Source organism: Pteronotus mesoamericanus, unplaced genomic scaffold (assembly GCF_021234165.1).
Source record: "Pteronotus mesoamericanus isolate MK-2021 breed Mesoamerican mustached bat unplaced genomic scaffold, CSHL_Meso_final contig_20, whole genome shotgun sequence".
Lineage (NCBI taxonomy): Eukaryota > Metazoa > Chordata > Mammalia > Chiroptera > Mormoopidae > Pteronotus > Pteronotus mesoamericanus.
The window spans coordinates 78,073,333-78,090,000 of record NW_026555085.1 but is presented as its reverse complement, the minus strand read 5'-3'; the positions used below and the strand labels follow the sequence as shown (position 1 = coordinate 78,090,000).

Below are 16,668 nucleotides of genomic sequence, written 5' to 3'. Positions count from 1 at the left end.
AGCAAAATAAAAATTATGTCCTGTAACATTCCTCTCTGTGCATTTCCTCAAAAATAGCATGTTTAAATAATTTTCAGTGGTCTCAATTGACTTCTGAATTAAATATTTCCTGGCAACTTTTCTCTCTGCCAAGATTGTAAGCTTATCACCAGTAAAGTTTAGGTCTGTTTACAAATCAGAGAAACCTCTGATTTTTGAGAGTTGGAACTTTGAATTAGATTTATTTAGTAAATCGTTACAGGTTTTTTGGAGCCATGCACTACAGAGAGTAGTAAAGATGACTTTTCGCCACAGTTCTATTTATGAAAACTGGACTTAACACAGAGTAAAATGAATAAAAAGTTAGCATTTTATTATACCAACTTTGTTTACTGTTCTATACATTTTAGAGTAAAGACAGTGAGTATGGTATTGTTCTCGGTCTCACATTAAATTTAAGTAAAACCTATTTAAGATTATTTACCTTAAATGTGTTGCTTTGTTAGTAGAATTTTGAGTTAAGCAAAAAATAAAACACACACACACTTTCCTGAAGGTGAAATAATGATACAGACTTGCTTTCTCTATAAATACGTATATGGGATAAAATTGCCTCATATCATTGGACAAAGTCAATGTGAATAAATATTTATTGATTTGGTGATTAACAACCAATTTGGTTTTTAATTTTAGATATTCCAGTCCTTCAATCTGGTCGTTGAAACCACAGTGTCCTTTTTCAGGTGCAAATAAATCCTGTGTCTCATTTGTAAAACCCTTCAACTGCATTACAGTATCTTCAGGATAAAGGGCAGACTATTGCTTCTGGCTTAAAAGTCTCTGCAAGATAAGTTCCTAGCCTCCTATCTCCCTGGCCTTATCTTCTCTGGTCTGTTTTTCCTGACTATGTCTAACAGTTCTACAAATTTCTTGTGCCAATAGATTAAGAAGCTTTCTATTGTTCTGCTTTTGCAAATGGACCTTATTTGATCTACAGTCCCCCACTTCGTTTGCCTTTTGTCTTAAAACTCTACTCCGGAATCATTTCCTTTATGAATTATTGTCTGCTTTCCCACGTAGAAAAAAGATTTGCCAAATCTTTTCCTTGTTGTAGTTAATGCTCTACGTAAGTCATAGATTTTTACCTCCTGTAAGTTGTGTGTGGTTGTTTTATCCATCTTTTGTATCCCTGCTGGCTAGGATATTTAGTGGGTGCTCACTAAGTGCTTGGGGAATGAAGGATGATTTCTTTGACCAAAGAATCACTCAGATCACTTCTCTGAAGTCTTTTGTTTCTCCCCCAGGTGGAGTAATTTTCTTTGTCCCTTGAACTCTCTCATATCTAACTGTGCTTTATCACAAATAACTGTGTTATAGTGATTTCTTATCACCTCCAACTCTTCTGCCATACGGTGACTCTTTTGAGGACAAAGCTTAAAAATTAGGTATATCTCTCTTTATAGTACCCAGTGAATATTCGGTTCAAACTACATTTTTTTAATGAATGAATGAGTGTCCAGTTGTTTAAACTTTTTAAAATTAGTATCCTTTCCGAAAAAGAAAACCCATGAATCTGGCTGTGATTTGATTTTCCATGCAAAGGAAAAGATATTGAAGCAAGAAGACTGGTTCTTAGAACCACCTCTTCCATTACTAACTGTAAAACTAAGACAAAGACGTCTGGCTCAGTTTCTTAATCTCTAAACTAAGGTAGATGAGTTTAGGTGAGTGGTTCTCAAACTTTATCCTGCATCAGAATCATCTAAGGGGCTGTTTGTTTCCATTTCTACTAGTCCCTAGATAGCTTGGGAGCAAGTATTGAGAACCCTTAACTGGCCTGGTCTCTCTAAGGCAGTGTTTTGCAGCCTTCAACATCTATATGATTTGTTGATACTTTAATGCCAATATGCAGAAGCAGTGCAAATTTAAGTAGGCTAAATACCTCTAGAATCATTTGACTGGCTCTCTCAGGTCACTTCCGTTGGTTTCTATTCTTTACTGTTTTCATTAAAGAAAGCACTTTGTCATTACAGTGTCCATCACTTTCCCTAACCTTTCACTAAGCCCTGTCATTGAAAATGAGGCTTCTCCTCCTTTTTCATTGCCTGCTCTCAGTGCAGGTACATGGTCCAGCAGAAGTGACACCTTCTTGGGTGTGGTTGGTAGGGTAATAATACGGGTGTAGTAATTTATAGTTTTGACTTGAACATTTCACCTAAAATGTCATGTGGTATACTTGAGTGTGATATTGTTATGTTACAAAATTACATGCATATGATTTTGGAATAAAAGCTTTTGTAATAAAAAAGAGGTATTATTTGTCCTGAACCCTATAGTTTACCTTTCCCTATCTTCCTTTAATGCCCAGTTTTAGTATTCCTTTAGTATTGTCTGGGTAACAAACAATGGTTAATGAGTCCATCACATTTTTAATGTAGTTTCAGGCTTTTGTGATTGCACAAATTTCCAAAGATTCCTTTCTTATCAGTACTGCAATTCCTAAAATTATCTGCCTCAAATAAGCTATTTTTATCAATTACCAGGCACGAGGGTATTCTTCTAAAGCAATGTTGACTTTATGATATGGAAAAGCCTGCCATTTTCTAACTTTGTTTTTGTTTTGACAGAGATTTCAGGCTTCAGTTCCAGCTAATTTCAGATCTCTGAATAGTTTAGGTAACAATTTTTTCTTAAATTTTTTAGCGAGAAAGATTCTGAAAATTTGATTCTTTTGCTTATTTATGATGCATGAACTTTTTATTAAAGTTCATACAGAAACTTTTTATTAAATATATCAACAAATAGTTGAGTTGATATTTTTCAAATAATCAAATTAAATATATGCAGATTAAATGTATGCATTAGGAAAAAAGTCAAGGCAAATGCATGTGCATATTTATGTTTGTACTTATTTTTTTTTAACAGTGCTAGGATGTCTAGATGTATTGTATTCTTAGGATATTTATTAAAGTTTCCCATTATTTTTCCCTCTGTGGAAGCTATTAAATATATTTCCCAGTACTTCCCATAGTAAATACTTATGAATTTTCACTAACTTTTTACTTGCTATAAGCACTAACATCTTAGATTATACAGTAATAACTACCTATATTTGCACTATTCAATCCTCATAGCCAAAGATACTATTTTACTTGCCTGTTTACTTGTAAATTGAAAGAAGAATAAAAAGTTTGTAGAGGTTTTTATCCTTAAATTTAACCAGGAGTACATAAATTTGTTACTCTGATTTTCTCCCTACCCTAATTTCTAACCCTACCCTATTTTTTCAAGAGAGAAAGGTTATGGTACTTTTGAAATTACTTAATTGTTAAATTCTTAAACCAGTATGATGAAAGTAGAGTTCTCTTTTACTTGTGGTCTTAATAAAGTAATTACTTAAGATGTTTGCATTTGTGATGGAGGAGCTCAAGTTTAGTTGAACTTGGCCTTGATATAGACAGATCTGGTTATGCTCCTTGTTCAGTAACAATTAATCACCTGGTTCACTTAAAGATTCTTTTTCTCTATAAGTGTATACTATCAGCAGATTTCATGTTAGTAGTTATTTCATGTGATGATACATAGAGATTGCATTACTAATTTTAATGTTCTTAATTGAGCTGCATGATCATAAATTAAAGCTCTTAAGAGTCACTAAACTTTGCTAAGAAATAGATTTACTGTGTTCGTTTGAAAACATTTTTTCAGATGTAGCTGTGCAAGTGATCTTCTAATATGTGTACGATTGGAATGTTGGTGCTAAAATTTAAAAGGTTCTGCCTGTGGATTGCAGGAAGACAAATGGCACATCTCTAGAAGCGAGGAGAAATAGTCCTGTAATTCAGTGTCATGTTGATAGAAATAGCAACCTTAACCGGTCATCTTTTATTTTTGGTTTAGACAACTAACCATAAAATATAACACAGATGGTGGAGCTATGATAGTAAAGATACAGAAATGACATTTTGCTGACGAATTTGCTACCCTTTGCTTCTCCACTTTCAGTGTTATACCACATCTTTTATGGTGTAAATTGCTTGTTTATGTATTTAAGGGCAGGCCCACAGGATGAAAAATGTATTGAATGGCATTTTTAGATCTTGGGTTATTTCAGTTAACTTTTGTTTCATTTCCCTCTTCCAATTGCCCTTTTGACTTTTCCTCTCTTCTGTACATTCAGACTCTAACATAAATTAGTCCCTACCATGAATAGTGGGTCTTATTTCAATTTGTTTCTAAATTCATATTTAAAGGCATTTAGAATACAGTATAATGCTCTATCTGCCTGTTTCAGAACAGGTTGGGGGGAGGGTGCCTCTAAAAGGAGTTGGGCACATGACTCTGTGGCCAGCTTCACATTCTAGCTGTTTAATGGAAATGAAAAAAAGAATCATGTAATGTTACTTCAATGATGCGGGTGTCACGTTGTTCCAAATGTTTCTGTTGTTGTTGTCATCGTTGTTTTTGCATTAGAGGTTAATAATGGGGAATGTAGTGGGTGGTGCTGAGTTTATTGCGATCTGAGGGCCAAGAAGTAGTTCCTTGTGGTCTTCAGCCCCAGGGCCACCTGAAGCTGCCCTCTTATCCTATAATCACAGGCGGGGGTTTAAGCCACTGCTTATGATGAATCAGTCCCTGGAGGATGACAGGAAAAGGAGAAGGGATTAACATTTATGGAGGACCACCTAAATTGTGTATAATTTCTTTAAATTATACACCGTGACGCCAGAAAAAAAGATTTGAATTGTGTTTTGTGACTGAGGGTGCATTTGTCCGTGGTGAGTATGTGTGTGCATTCTCATGTATTGGGTATATCTCTATTGTCATAACGGACTTACATTAAAACCTATTTGAGAAAGCAGTATATGTTCCCCTACCCCTACCCCCTCTCAAAGGAATCTTAAAGCTATGGATAACATGCAGAGAACACAAAAACTCCTCTCACATTCATTTTGTGAATATTATTTATTCTTTTTTTAAAAGGTTTTATTTATTTATTTTTAGACGGAGGGGAAGGGAGGGAAAAAGAGGAGAGAAACATCAGTGTGTGGTCACCCGTCTTGCGCCCTCTACTGGGGACGTGGCCTGCAACCCAGGCACATGCCCTGACTGAGAATCGAACTGGCAACCCTTTGGTTCACAGGCCAGAGCCCAGTCCACTGAGCCACACCAGCCAGGGTAATTTTGTGAATATTATTTATTCTTGGTTCAAGCTTTGAGTTTATTTGTTTTCAGAGATGAAAAATTTGTCTGGGTCTCTCTTAGCCACAATATACAGTCCTGTTTTTATACATATTAATTGACATCAATATCTATTCAAATTAAAAAGACCATTTATTTATTTTTTTGCAAGTGCAAGGTTTCTGGAATGAAAATTAATTTAAATGACTCATGGGCTATTTTTATGAACTTAAATATTCTAGCACAGGCTCTACAAATAATTATTGTTAGTTCCTTTATTTAGATCTTCTAGATAATTTTGGTGATTGCATTAGGGATAGTCAACTCCCTGGGCTAATTTGAAGTACCAGAATGCACTATGCTTGCATTTTCATTTTGACGTGGAGTCTTCTGAATACCACCTTCTTTGGGTTTTTGTTTTTTTTTAAATACAGTCTACTTTGAAATTTTTTAAGTTTCATTTTCTCCTTTTGATCTCTGATCCTGAATTTTCACTGTTTTACTAGACATTGGCAGTGTGCTTTGACTGATGTTCTGTTGTTTATCAGGGAAACTCAGTAAAACTGAAAAGGCTTGTGGTTAAATGGATGTTGTGGCATTCATGAAAGTGTGGTCTTGTTATAACTAATATTGTCACCTGTGTTAGATAATGTAGCAATTCCTCTCATCACTTAGGCAATTGGTAATGCTAAACCTCAGGATATTTTTGTAACATTGACATTTTATTCCAGAATACTTGGCTGTACTCTACATAGAATTTGCATCCTAAAATCAACTTAATTAACTAGTGTATTATTATAATTGTGTGGATAGATAGGAGTGTGTGTGTGTGTGTGTGTGTGTGTGTGTGTGTGTGTGTGTGTGTGTGTGTGTTGTGTGAGAAAGAAAGCCACTAAACAGCAGCTTCTGTTGAGTGGCAGACCTTGTAACTCTGCACAAAGGCTATATGTACTCAGGTAACAGGGTGTGGTTTTAGAATCTCTGGAACCCTAATTGCTCCTTGCAAACTGCGGAATCCTAAGGCTAAGTCTTGACAGAACTAGTCCTAAGGAACTGGCCCTGTTTAACGTTAGCATGTCTTAAGAAAAATAACTGATTTTGAATTCTTATGCACCTGTAAGTCATGGAGATGCAAGGATAGCCAAAATCTGAAATACAAAAGGATTTAAATGAAGAATCAATTTGAGCTTTATTATGTGTCTTAACTGCCTTCCATGTTTGGCATATAATTAGAATCCCCTAATTACTCTTGCAAGCAGCTTTAAAGCCAAGGACTGTACCAGTCTTTCCCTTGCTTACATATTTTATCTGTGTACCTTTTTGCAGCTGCAGGTGTTTTATCTCTTTCAGGAACTAAAGATACAACTAAGTAGCTAGTAGGCAAGGCTGCTAAGAATGCATTCATTCCAGGGCCTTTACTAAAGGCATTTTCATAAGTTAGACTGTTAAACATCAACTGGTGCATGAAAAGCCAGCCTAACTTGCAGGAGTCTGACTGGGAGAACCTCCTTTCTTTCTCTAGCACTTTGTTGAGGAAGCAGGATTCCAGACTGACGGCGCCTGTGAGGGGAGCAGCGGGCGGTGACAGCAATGGCCAGCTCTGCTTCTGTAACACTCGCCAGCTGTGTGTGTATTAATCTTGAAGTATGCACAGAAGTAGAATTTTTTCATTTGGAAAGAAAGTAGCCTCTAGATTTTGAAGTTTCCACACAGATATTTGACTTATTCTGTACAAGCTCTTCTGGGAGCTCTAAGCAGAAGTGTATTCCTTACAATTTTTACCTATTCAAGGGAAGTAATTGTATTTTCATGATTTCTAAATTCGCTTGGGAAAATAATCTGGAACTTTCTCGAGGGAGAGTTATTTTATTATGTCAACAAGGTTATATGAGTTAGGTAAAGGCAAACTAAATATTTTATCCCCTACTTTCTCTTAAGGCAAAACTGTTAACTGGACTCTACTGATACCACATAGTTGTTTTCTTTAACACATTGGAACTCCTTCTAGATCCAGCTTTGAACAGGAGTCTTGTGGTTCACTGATGCTGTTGCCAACTAAACTGTCACTGCCCTCAAAGACCTTATATATTCTTTTATTATTTTTAAAGATTTTATTTATTTATTTTTAGAGAGGAGAAGGGGGAGGAGAAAAAGAGGAAACATCAGTGTGTGGTTGCCTCTTGAGCGCCTCCTACTGGGGACCTGGCCCACAACCCAGGTATATACCCTGACTGGGAATCAAACCAGGAACCCTTTGGTTTGCGGGCCAGCACTCAATCCACTAAACCATGCCAGCCAGGGCAAAGAACTTATATTTTAGTAGAAGAAGATAGGCTTTGAAAATTTACTTATACAATTAAGTATAGTTATAATCCTACTCTGTGACTCCAGCCTGCTGGGAGCTCTTACAAAACAGTCTCTAAAGAGAAGTTAATTCCCAACTCACTTAGGATCAGGCCAATGGATAGTAAGCAATCCATCCCTTTGAATTTCTTTCCTTTCAACCATGCCACCATTCATTCCTACAATGGCCTTCCTCTGGATCCCAAGGCATTTTCTCCTGTTCTCCTGTACATTATAAACTTTCGTACTAGTTGCTCTCTCCACTTCTAAGGCCCACCACCATCTGACGACTTCAGTATCTTTGTGAAAGGTCCCCTGTAGTTTGTTCACTTCCCCTTCCCTTAAATCACCTTTCTTATTTGCCTCGTCTCCAGCAATCACCTTCCTTACTTTACCCTAATTCCCCAAATCACCTACCTAGTTTTAACCTGATGCACTGGTTCAAAAGATCCTATTACATTAATATTTCACAAGTGTTCTCACTTTACATGCAGCATCTCACTTTCTGACCATAACATAAACTCAGTGTCTTCTACTTTGTTCATGCTACTGAGATAATTTGTCAATCTCATGGGGAGCACCAGTTCATCAAACGTTCTGGCTTTTGTCAGTTCATCAACTTGCTTATCATATTAAAATATGATTTCATTGTAATCTTTCTCATTACATTTACCATTTCCATAAAAATTTTGCCTGCTTTTTTTTTCTATTTACTCTTTATAGGCTTAAAACCAAGCAAATTACACTATGTTAAAAAAAAATCATGGTTCATGATAGAGTGGGACGACTAGAAATTCACAGAAGCCAACTTCAGGTGTGCTCACTGTACTCCTGGGTAAACCACCACATTTTCCTGTGGAATTTTCCTTTCTCATTCTCCTTTTTATCCTACCACATTTGACTCTTTTCAAATTCCAACCACTCCTCCTTCTCACTAGCCTATCCTTTAAAGCTGAGAAAATTGATATAATAGAAACTCCTTTATCTACCAGTCCTCCAAATTTACTCATATTTTCATTTATACTTGTTATTTTTTTAAAAAAAGTAGAGCCCCTTCCAATGACCTATGTTTTGCATCTTTAATGGCCTATCTCACACTAACAGCTATCATTTCTCTCTCATGTACCCTCCAAAATCCTTTGAATAGGCTTTCAATTTCCTTTCTAAAGTCTAAAATTTAAATTTAAAAAATTAAGGTCATTTTAAATGTTTTGATTTTACAGAAAGCCACAGGACTAATTTTACATACATTTTTCCATAAGTTAAAGTTACCCTTAAAGCATGTGAACTAAATGTATATCTGACTTTGGAGGCAACGCTAGTTTTGACATTATGATATATTAAAGAAAATGAAGTGCAAATTTTTCCAGATTTTTAAAATATCTGTAGTATATTTTACTACATAATATTTCACCTTGTATTTAATCATTTTACATATACCATTCAGTCTGCACAAGAAACTTGTGATAGAGGCAAGGCCAATAAATGCCTAGGTGAGGCTACAAAGGATGGAATTAAATAAATTACTTGAGTTAGATGTGATAGAGGGCCAACAACTAGATCCCGGCCTCCCTGATTTTTGGTTCAACTTTCTGTTACATGAGGTACTTCCTCTGCATTAATTCAGTTTACTAAAGGATAAAGTTTTCTTTGTCTTTTGGGTTCTCCTCCCCCTCCCTACTTTAACTTCTTTAGTTAATAATCCAAGAATGTTGCTAGAGTAGCAAAAACTTGATTAGAATCATCACCTTCAGTATTTCAGGTAATGGAGTGGAGTGAAAGCAGCATAAAAAGCAGAGCCCATTTATTCTGTTCCCAGGCTGGCCTCCCGGATGGGTTCAAGTTGACATTTGGTATCGCTTTCATCGCTCTCTTCTTCGGGGAAGCCCTGGTAGACTACTTGACACCAAGCATTAGATCTGACCTGAGCATTAGCCCAAGCAAGCTCTGCGTAATTAAGCTATTCAGATTTGTTTCCCCTGACTGGACAGGAGAGCCTTACAAGGTGAGGGCTTTGTTGAAGTGATAAAGCTGATTAGATCCTTAGCAGTAAAGGAATCTGATCTTGGAAATTTCCTTTAGCTCTCGTTAATGAGGCAAAGACAACACTTAGCAGGGAAAATGAGGTGACTGAAAAGAGAAACTTTTTTTTTTTTCGTTAATAAAGAACCGATTCTTTTGAATCAAGGCCTAAATTTATTGTCCAGAATAAAGCTCATTTTAAAAGAACAAATAAACTGTTTTCTCAAGGGTGTTGTAATTATGTTTAAAGTTATCGCTTATAAGGAGCAATGGAAGTTAAACAATTCGAGCAAGTAAAACTAAAATAAGCTTAGAAATTGAAATAATTTAATTACTTCTGACTAAAACAGAACTGATTAATTATACAGATATATGGCCTATTCATAAGAATCGTTTGTTTTGTTTTTCAAAAATGGGTTTTCTGATGGGTTTATCACTTTTCCTTTCAATGCCTTCTCTTTCCTTGAACAACAGTCAAGCAAATACAATGTTTTCCTGGGATACACTTATATAAATCTGACATAAAAAGAATGTTGACAACCTTACCTTTTGGTTTTTGTAGCACTTTTGCATATGGTACTATTTAATCCTCAAAATATTTTAATGAAATCTGCATCGTATCTCCATTTTAAAGTCTGACTTCCTTCTCTATTTCTTGCTAAACCTTTGTTCCAGTATTTAAAAAATAACATAAATATGATATTTTCCATATCAAATGCATTTATATGACATAAATTGTGTGTATACACAGACATGTATTTCTGTGTTCATGGATTAGCTAGCCTTTCATCATGAAGCTTTTCCCTTCCCCCAAAGACTTTGCTCTCCTTCCTCTCAGCTTTAACTTATTACAGTGAAATCAATAATCACAAAGGACAAACTTGAAGTGGACAAGAAGTAGCAGAGGAAAAAGTTTATGAAGGGAGCGGATGGATGGGAAATGAATCGTCCGGCCAGCCTATGTGCCTGTGTGCTATTGTCATGGGCTTTTGCATGGTTATAGAAGTATGCTGTCAGGGTGGTAGGCTGTAATGCTGATTGTACTGCCATTTAGTCAATGTAATACCTAATTAGAGTGATATTTGAAATGATATTAATTTTTTAAATTTAAGTTTTAGACTTGAAAAGGAAATTTAAAGCCTATTTAAAGGAAATGTTCTCACTGTGTTTGCTGCTTTATCTGAGAGAGACAGTGTGGTGAAGTTAGTAGAAGAATACAACTTAGAGGTAGGTTAGCTAGTGTACATTCCTAACTCTACCACTTATTAGCTGTTAGCCTTTGGTACCATTACTTAATTAACTTCTCCCTGTATTAAGGATAAAAATAATACCTCTCTCATGTCATTGTCGATAGAAATGAGTGTGTGTGTGGCGGGGTGTGTGCTCACATGAATGTGTATTCTAGTTTAGGAGAGTCTCTTGTATATAGTAAGTGCTCAATAAATGTCGTTAGTACAACTGTCAATCAAGTTTTGCCTCTCTGCTATGGTAAAACTATCTGTCGAAAGTTACCAGAGAACTCCTAATGGCTAATTCCAGCTGATACTTTTTAATTCAAGTTTTTCTTGCCCTCCCTCCTATATTTTATATTTTTTACCACAGCCTACATTAAAACAAAATCTAGACTCCCAAATTTCTTTTGTTGCTCTATTTTTGTACAACTATAGGAAGCTTCACTGTTTTCACTCTCTCCCATCAGAGACCCTAAGTCTGTGCTGAGCTAGAACCACAAATCCCAGAATTGGCAAATATTCTCATGGGAAAGGAGACATCGCTTGATATTGATCATAGGGTCACATTAGAGAGGCTGCTTCTCCTAAAATCTGTGTTCATATAGATGCTATTGTTTATGCAGATACCTGTTTTAATATTTTGGTTATTGTAATTTATCTGGAGTTTTCTAGTCCTTACCATGGGAGTGTTGGCCTGCCTGAAACTTCCTGATATTTCTCTTCTTTCCTTGACCATTATGTGTGAATCACACTTTCTTGGCAGTACTTCTGCTGGTTCCCTTCTTGCCTCCATTTCAGTGGTTTTCTCCTCTTCTCTCTGAGACATAGCTGTCCAGTTATCTCATAAGCATTTACCCAGTATGTATCCTAGGCAAATCAAAATTGAAATGTCTGAAATGTGCTTAATTATATTCTCCCTCAAATGTGTACATTTTTCTTTATCACTAGCCCTGGCTAGGAATCTAGATAGTATCATCTATCTAGTGGACCAAGCTAGGAATTAATAATTGTCCTATATCTTACCACAACTGTTGAGTAAGTTCTATTCTGAATATTCCCTTAATATTATTTGTTACCTTTTCTGTTCTCATTTCTCTCTTTCCGCTGCTACTAGAATATTACCTGACTGTCGGTTTCTAGTCATCTTCTTTTAGGCCATCCTTCACCTTAAACCCAAATAGATTTCTAATAGACCAATACAATTATATTGGTCTATTACATTTTTCATTACATAAACTTCATTACATTTTTAAAAATGTTTTCCAAGATACTCCAAAAATAAGCTATGTATCTCCACAAATAAAGGAACCCATAGTCAAATAAAATGTGGAGATATGGCATGCTACATCTACTTTCTCTTGAAAAGTCACAGCACACATCATTAAAAGAAAGGCTATATGAAGTTCTACTATTGACTCCAACAAGAAATCTCTATAACATTAACTATCATTTGAATATAGAACACTTTTTGTTCCTTTAATATTTATTAATGTGGAACTATTGACAGGATATACCCCGGATATCACTTTAGGGGTGTTCAAGGTCTTCCACGCCTTCTTTTCTAATCTCACCTCTTCCTTTTTGAGCCTTTGCAGACATACAGATTACATTCATTTAGTTCCCCAAACACATAGCTCTATTTTATTCCATTTTATATCGTCCCTTTTGCCTGGAATGCTCATGAGCCCTGCCTCTGAACATTCAACTATTTAAAAAGTTAAGATCATTTGATATCTTCACTGGTCAGCTTACCAATTGGCATACTGTAAGTACTCAATGTATGTTAAATAAATAAGAAAAATAGAGGAAAATCAATAAAAGAAAATTTAAGGGTACGGGATTTGTTGGAGCTGCCTACTCATTCTGCATATGTATTGCCCATGAAGGAAATCTAACAACACTTAATAGTAGTTACTCAGAAAAATCTAGTGAGGGCTACTTGACCTCAGTAATTTGATGGCTCTTCAAAAAAGTCTTGCATTTACTTGTAGAAGGTTTAGGAAATTACTCCACAATATAAGATGAATTTTTAATTCTTATAGGACAAAAAATCAAATTAAATTTCTTAAATTTCTTAAGCATTTTGTAGCTATTCTTCTTCTGCTGTGAGAAGTTCTTATAAATGATTGTTGTAAATGTTTTCTATTTTTCCTGACAGGTAATATTTGAAGCCGAAGTCTCAGGAGGGAGAAGTGGTTATATTGCCATTGATGACATCCAAGTATTGAGTTATCCATGCGGTAGGTTTGATTAAAAATTGTATTTTTCTCTGTCCTTTCAAGACTTATATTGGCTGTGACTGTTGATTGCTTAACACTTGATCATTGCTGTCTCTTTTCTTGTTATTATTCCTAGCATTCTGTCCAGTTCTAAAAGAACACTGAAATATTTCTAGTTTTTAAATAAAATATTTTTCAAACCTGCAATTAATTATACATATATTAAAGAATTCTTTTCATTAATTACTGTGAACCAAATATAAAGGAAACTGTAGGTAAAACTTGTTCCCTTATTTGGTATTGAATTTTCTTGGAAAACGGAAAAATAACAAATCAGAGTTCATCTGAAAAAGAAATGGAAAGGCGCCCCATTAACCTATATCATCTGCTCAGTTGAAATTAGAAGTAAATTAAAGAGAATGAATTAGTTCACCCTATGGTAAAATTTTGACAGAAATATGTGGTTAATTTATATTAAACAAACAAACAGACAAAAATAAAATAGAAAGCCAATAAAACAAGAAACTCAGTTTACTACTACATGGTTTTGTCACATTATATGCACATTTGTTCTCCAGAAAGTGTAACCACCGTGTTTTGCCACGTATAATGCGCACCCACATTTTTGGCTCAAACTTTCAGGGAACAAAATCTTTCATTTTAATTTTTTAATTCAATTGTGTATTTATATTTAGATACTTGTTTCTTATATTATAAAATAATTTTAGCATTTATTTTTGAACATATTGTACAAGAAATTTTATGTAACAAATAATTACAAAATGTGAGAACAGATACAAGGTATTTCAGCTATACCCACCCATGTATAGTGTGCATCCTTGTTTTTCCCTAAAAAGTTTGGGCAAAAAAGTGCACATTATACATGGCAAAATATGGTACATTTTGTGTTTACATTACATTCCCTGAAAGACAATTATTGCTTGCATTCTGTAGAGCCAGGCATAAAACAGCTGGCAAAAATTCAAACTTTACCTGTGTTTCCCAACATCAGCATTTGTTAGGGCCCCTGAATTCTAGATGGTCTGTTGAATAATCCTGTTGGAATTCTCTAGCACATCAGAGGCAGCTTGCACAAGGGACACTGTGCAGGGGTTAAGGCTTGTGCTCCTGGTCAGTGCTGTAAAACCCTAGTTTGCATCAGAGTCCCCTGTGGAGGATGGCAAATCCAGATTGCCGGGCCCCTCTCCTGTTTGAATTCGTAGGTCTGTTGGAGCCTCAGAATTTGTATTTCTAATAGGTTCCCAGGTGACGCTGCTGCTGCTGGGCTGGAGTTCACAATTTGAGAACCACTATTCTAGCTCATGTTCTAGTTGAAGCAGTCCTTTTTCAGAAGTGCCTACTGAAACAGGGCACTGGAAAAAAATGTAGCAGACGGGGTCAAATGATTTATACACATTCTAAGAAAAAGGGGAGTAAAACTATCACTCAAAATTCAAGTTGGCTTACTAAATTCTTTCAGTCCATTAGTATATGGAAATGTTGTTTCTATCTACTTTTCATTTACTCTTCTTGAAAGAGAGATGTTAAAGGCTTTCATGAGTAAAATAATAAACTGAATTGAGTACAACAGCAGCTTCATTGTTATATGGTCCTCTTAGTGTTCTTTATTCACTGAGGCTGAGCTGTTTTTGTTTATATTTCCTTTCGTTGAAAATATGAATAAGCTTCAATCTTAAAAGAGAATTACAGAAAACACTTTTTTTGACAGTTGTATAGGTATAGTGTATTTTGACTGCACTAATCAGTTTTTGTTGCTCTCATATTTCTTCTGGTAACTTTCTTTGGAATATAAAAGAAGAGGAAGTAGATATAATAGTAGTTAAGCTGATATTCTATTTGAGAGGAACACAAATATTACCTTGCCCTTTGAAATATCAGAGGATTATATCTATTGGAATTTTTAAAAATCTAACTGCTTTAGTTATCATTATATATTTTCATTTTTTTCCCATTATATTCTGTTTTATGCCTGTTTGACCTCTTTTGCTTGCGTGGACTTGTAACTATTTTATTGGTACCCATATGTAATGCTCTACGTCAGTCCTGTGCGCCACTTGTGCAGTGCTCATTCTATAGAACAGTGCTCTAGCAATTATAGAGCAGTAAGTGATGGAGCTATTGAGAAAAAGAACTGTGAAAGAGAGGAGACGTCTTTCAGTGCAAAGAAAACTCAATTTTGTTCCATTATGATATAAGTCTTGGCCAAAGGTAAAAATATTAACAACATTATTCTCTTGGGAAACAGTAACATGGCCTGTTTTCTTTGTGTTAAAACAACAATTTTTTTCCTGCCTTTACAGATAAATCTCCTCATTTCCTCCGTCTGGGTGACGTAGAGGTCAATGCAGGGCAGAATGCTACATTTCAGTGTATTGCTACAGGGAGAGATGCGGTTCGTAACAAGCTATGGCTGCAGGTAAGCCCAAGCTGGCAGCTAAACTAAAGGGTGCACTTGAAGTTTTTTTTAAAAAAACTCTCTAACGTACTGTTTGTGGTGTCATTCTTTTCTGTGCGAGAAAGCGGGGGGGGGGGGGGTTCGTCTTTGGTTTGATTTAATTGGTTGCAGATTCATTTCAGATATTTTTATTTTTAGAATATGAATAAAAATGTAACAGTATATAGTGAAAAAGTATTTGGATTAGTATCTAATGAAACTTAATGATTCTCTAATGTTTCATGTTTTTCATACAAACTGTAAAAACAATTTTTCTAGATCCTTTATATAGGACCAGTGAAAACTTCCTCATTTAATATTTTGAAAACTCAACTAAAAAGAGAATAGTACTTAAGTAGGAATTGTCATACTCAGATAAATTTATAAAGAGTATTTTAAGTAACTTTTGGTATTATTCCTGGAAAAGTGAATTGGAAGAGAACCAATTAATTTCTTTTTAGATTTTTGTGTATAAAGTTTAATCACAGACTGAGGTTGACAATTGCCCTGAATATATAAAATCTTCAATAAGTATGTATTTAATGAATTGCAATTTAGCATACATGTTGGGGAAACAAATGATGCATATAAAGAATTTTAAAAGAATCAGAAAACAATAGACTAAGGAATGTACAAGGTTTTCAGAGAATTTTTTGTCAGTCCTGGGGCGGTGGTGGTGGGAAGGGAGGGGAGTGGGAAGAAGCTAAGAGCAGTTCCAAAGCCTGTTGAACAAAATATTTTAAGCTAAAATATAAGTAACATATTATCTGAGCACATTTATTATTATTTTGTTTCTATTTGCCTCAGAATAAGGAAAGAGATTTAATTAGCTTGAATTTTAAATTCCTGAGAATGCCAATAGAGATGAAAAAGAGAAATTATTGAAAGATTAGCTTAGTTTCTTGAACATAGACATCAGGATGTTGAGGATAATCATTAGTTTGTTTGCAGGTGGTTTGGGTAATGATTATAATAAATGATTTGCAAAATCATACCTAGTATAGTGCCTGATATTGTGCTGGATGTTTTCAATGTGTTATATCATCCAATTTTCACAATAAAATTGGATATCAGATGTATTCCATATAAACCTAATTATTATTTTTATAATTTTTCTGATTTGCAAGCATAAAGATACCATACTGAATATGTGAAAAGGAAACGAAGCCTCTCCTTTTTTCTGATTATGCTAATTTCCCCTATAGATATTAAAATATAATTATTCCTGGAGAGCAAA

General features: G+C 35.1%; 1 protein-coding gene across 2 annotated transcripts in view; it reads left to right on the top strand.

Moving 5' to 3' along the window:
* Positions 1-16,668, top strand: part of PTPRK (protein tyrosine phosphatase receptor type K) — a 487,710-nt gene that overhangs the window by 239,289 nt on the left and 231,753 nt on the right. For both annotated transcript variants that reach the window (XM_054569944.1, XM_054569942.1), the window contains exons 4-5: positions 12,916-12,997; positions 15,298-15,413. In XM_054569944.1, the coding sequence (XP_054425919.1) occupies positions 12,916-12,997; positions 15,298-15,413 (198 nt within the window). The remainder of the gene's footprint in view (positions 1-12,915; positions 12,998-15,297; positions 15,414-16,668) is intronic.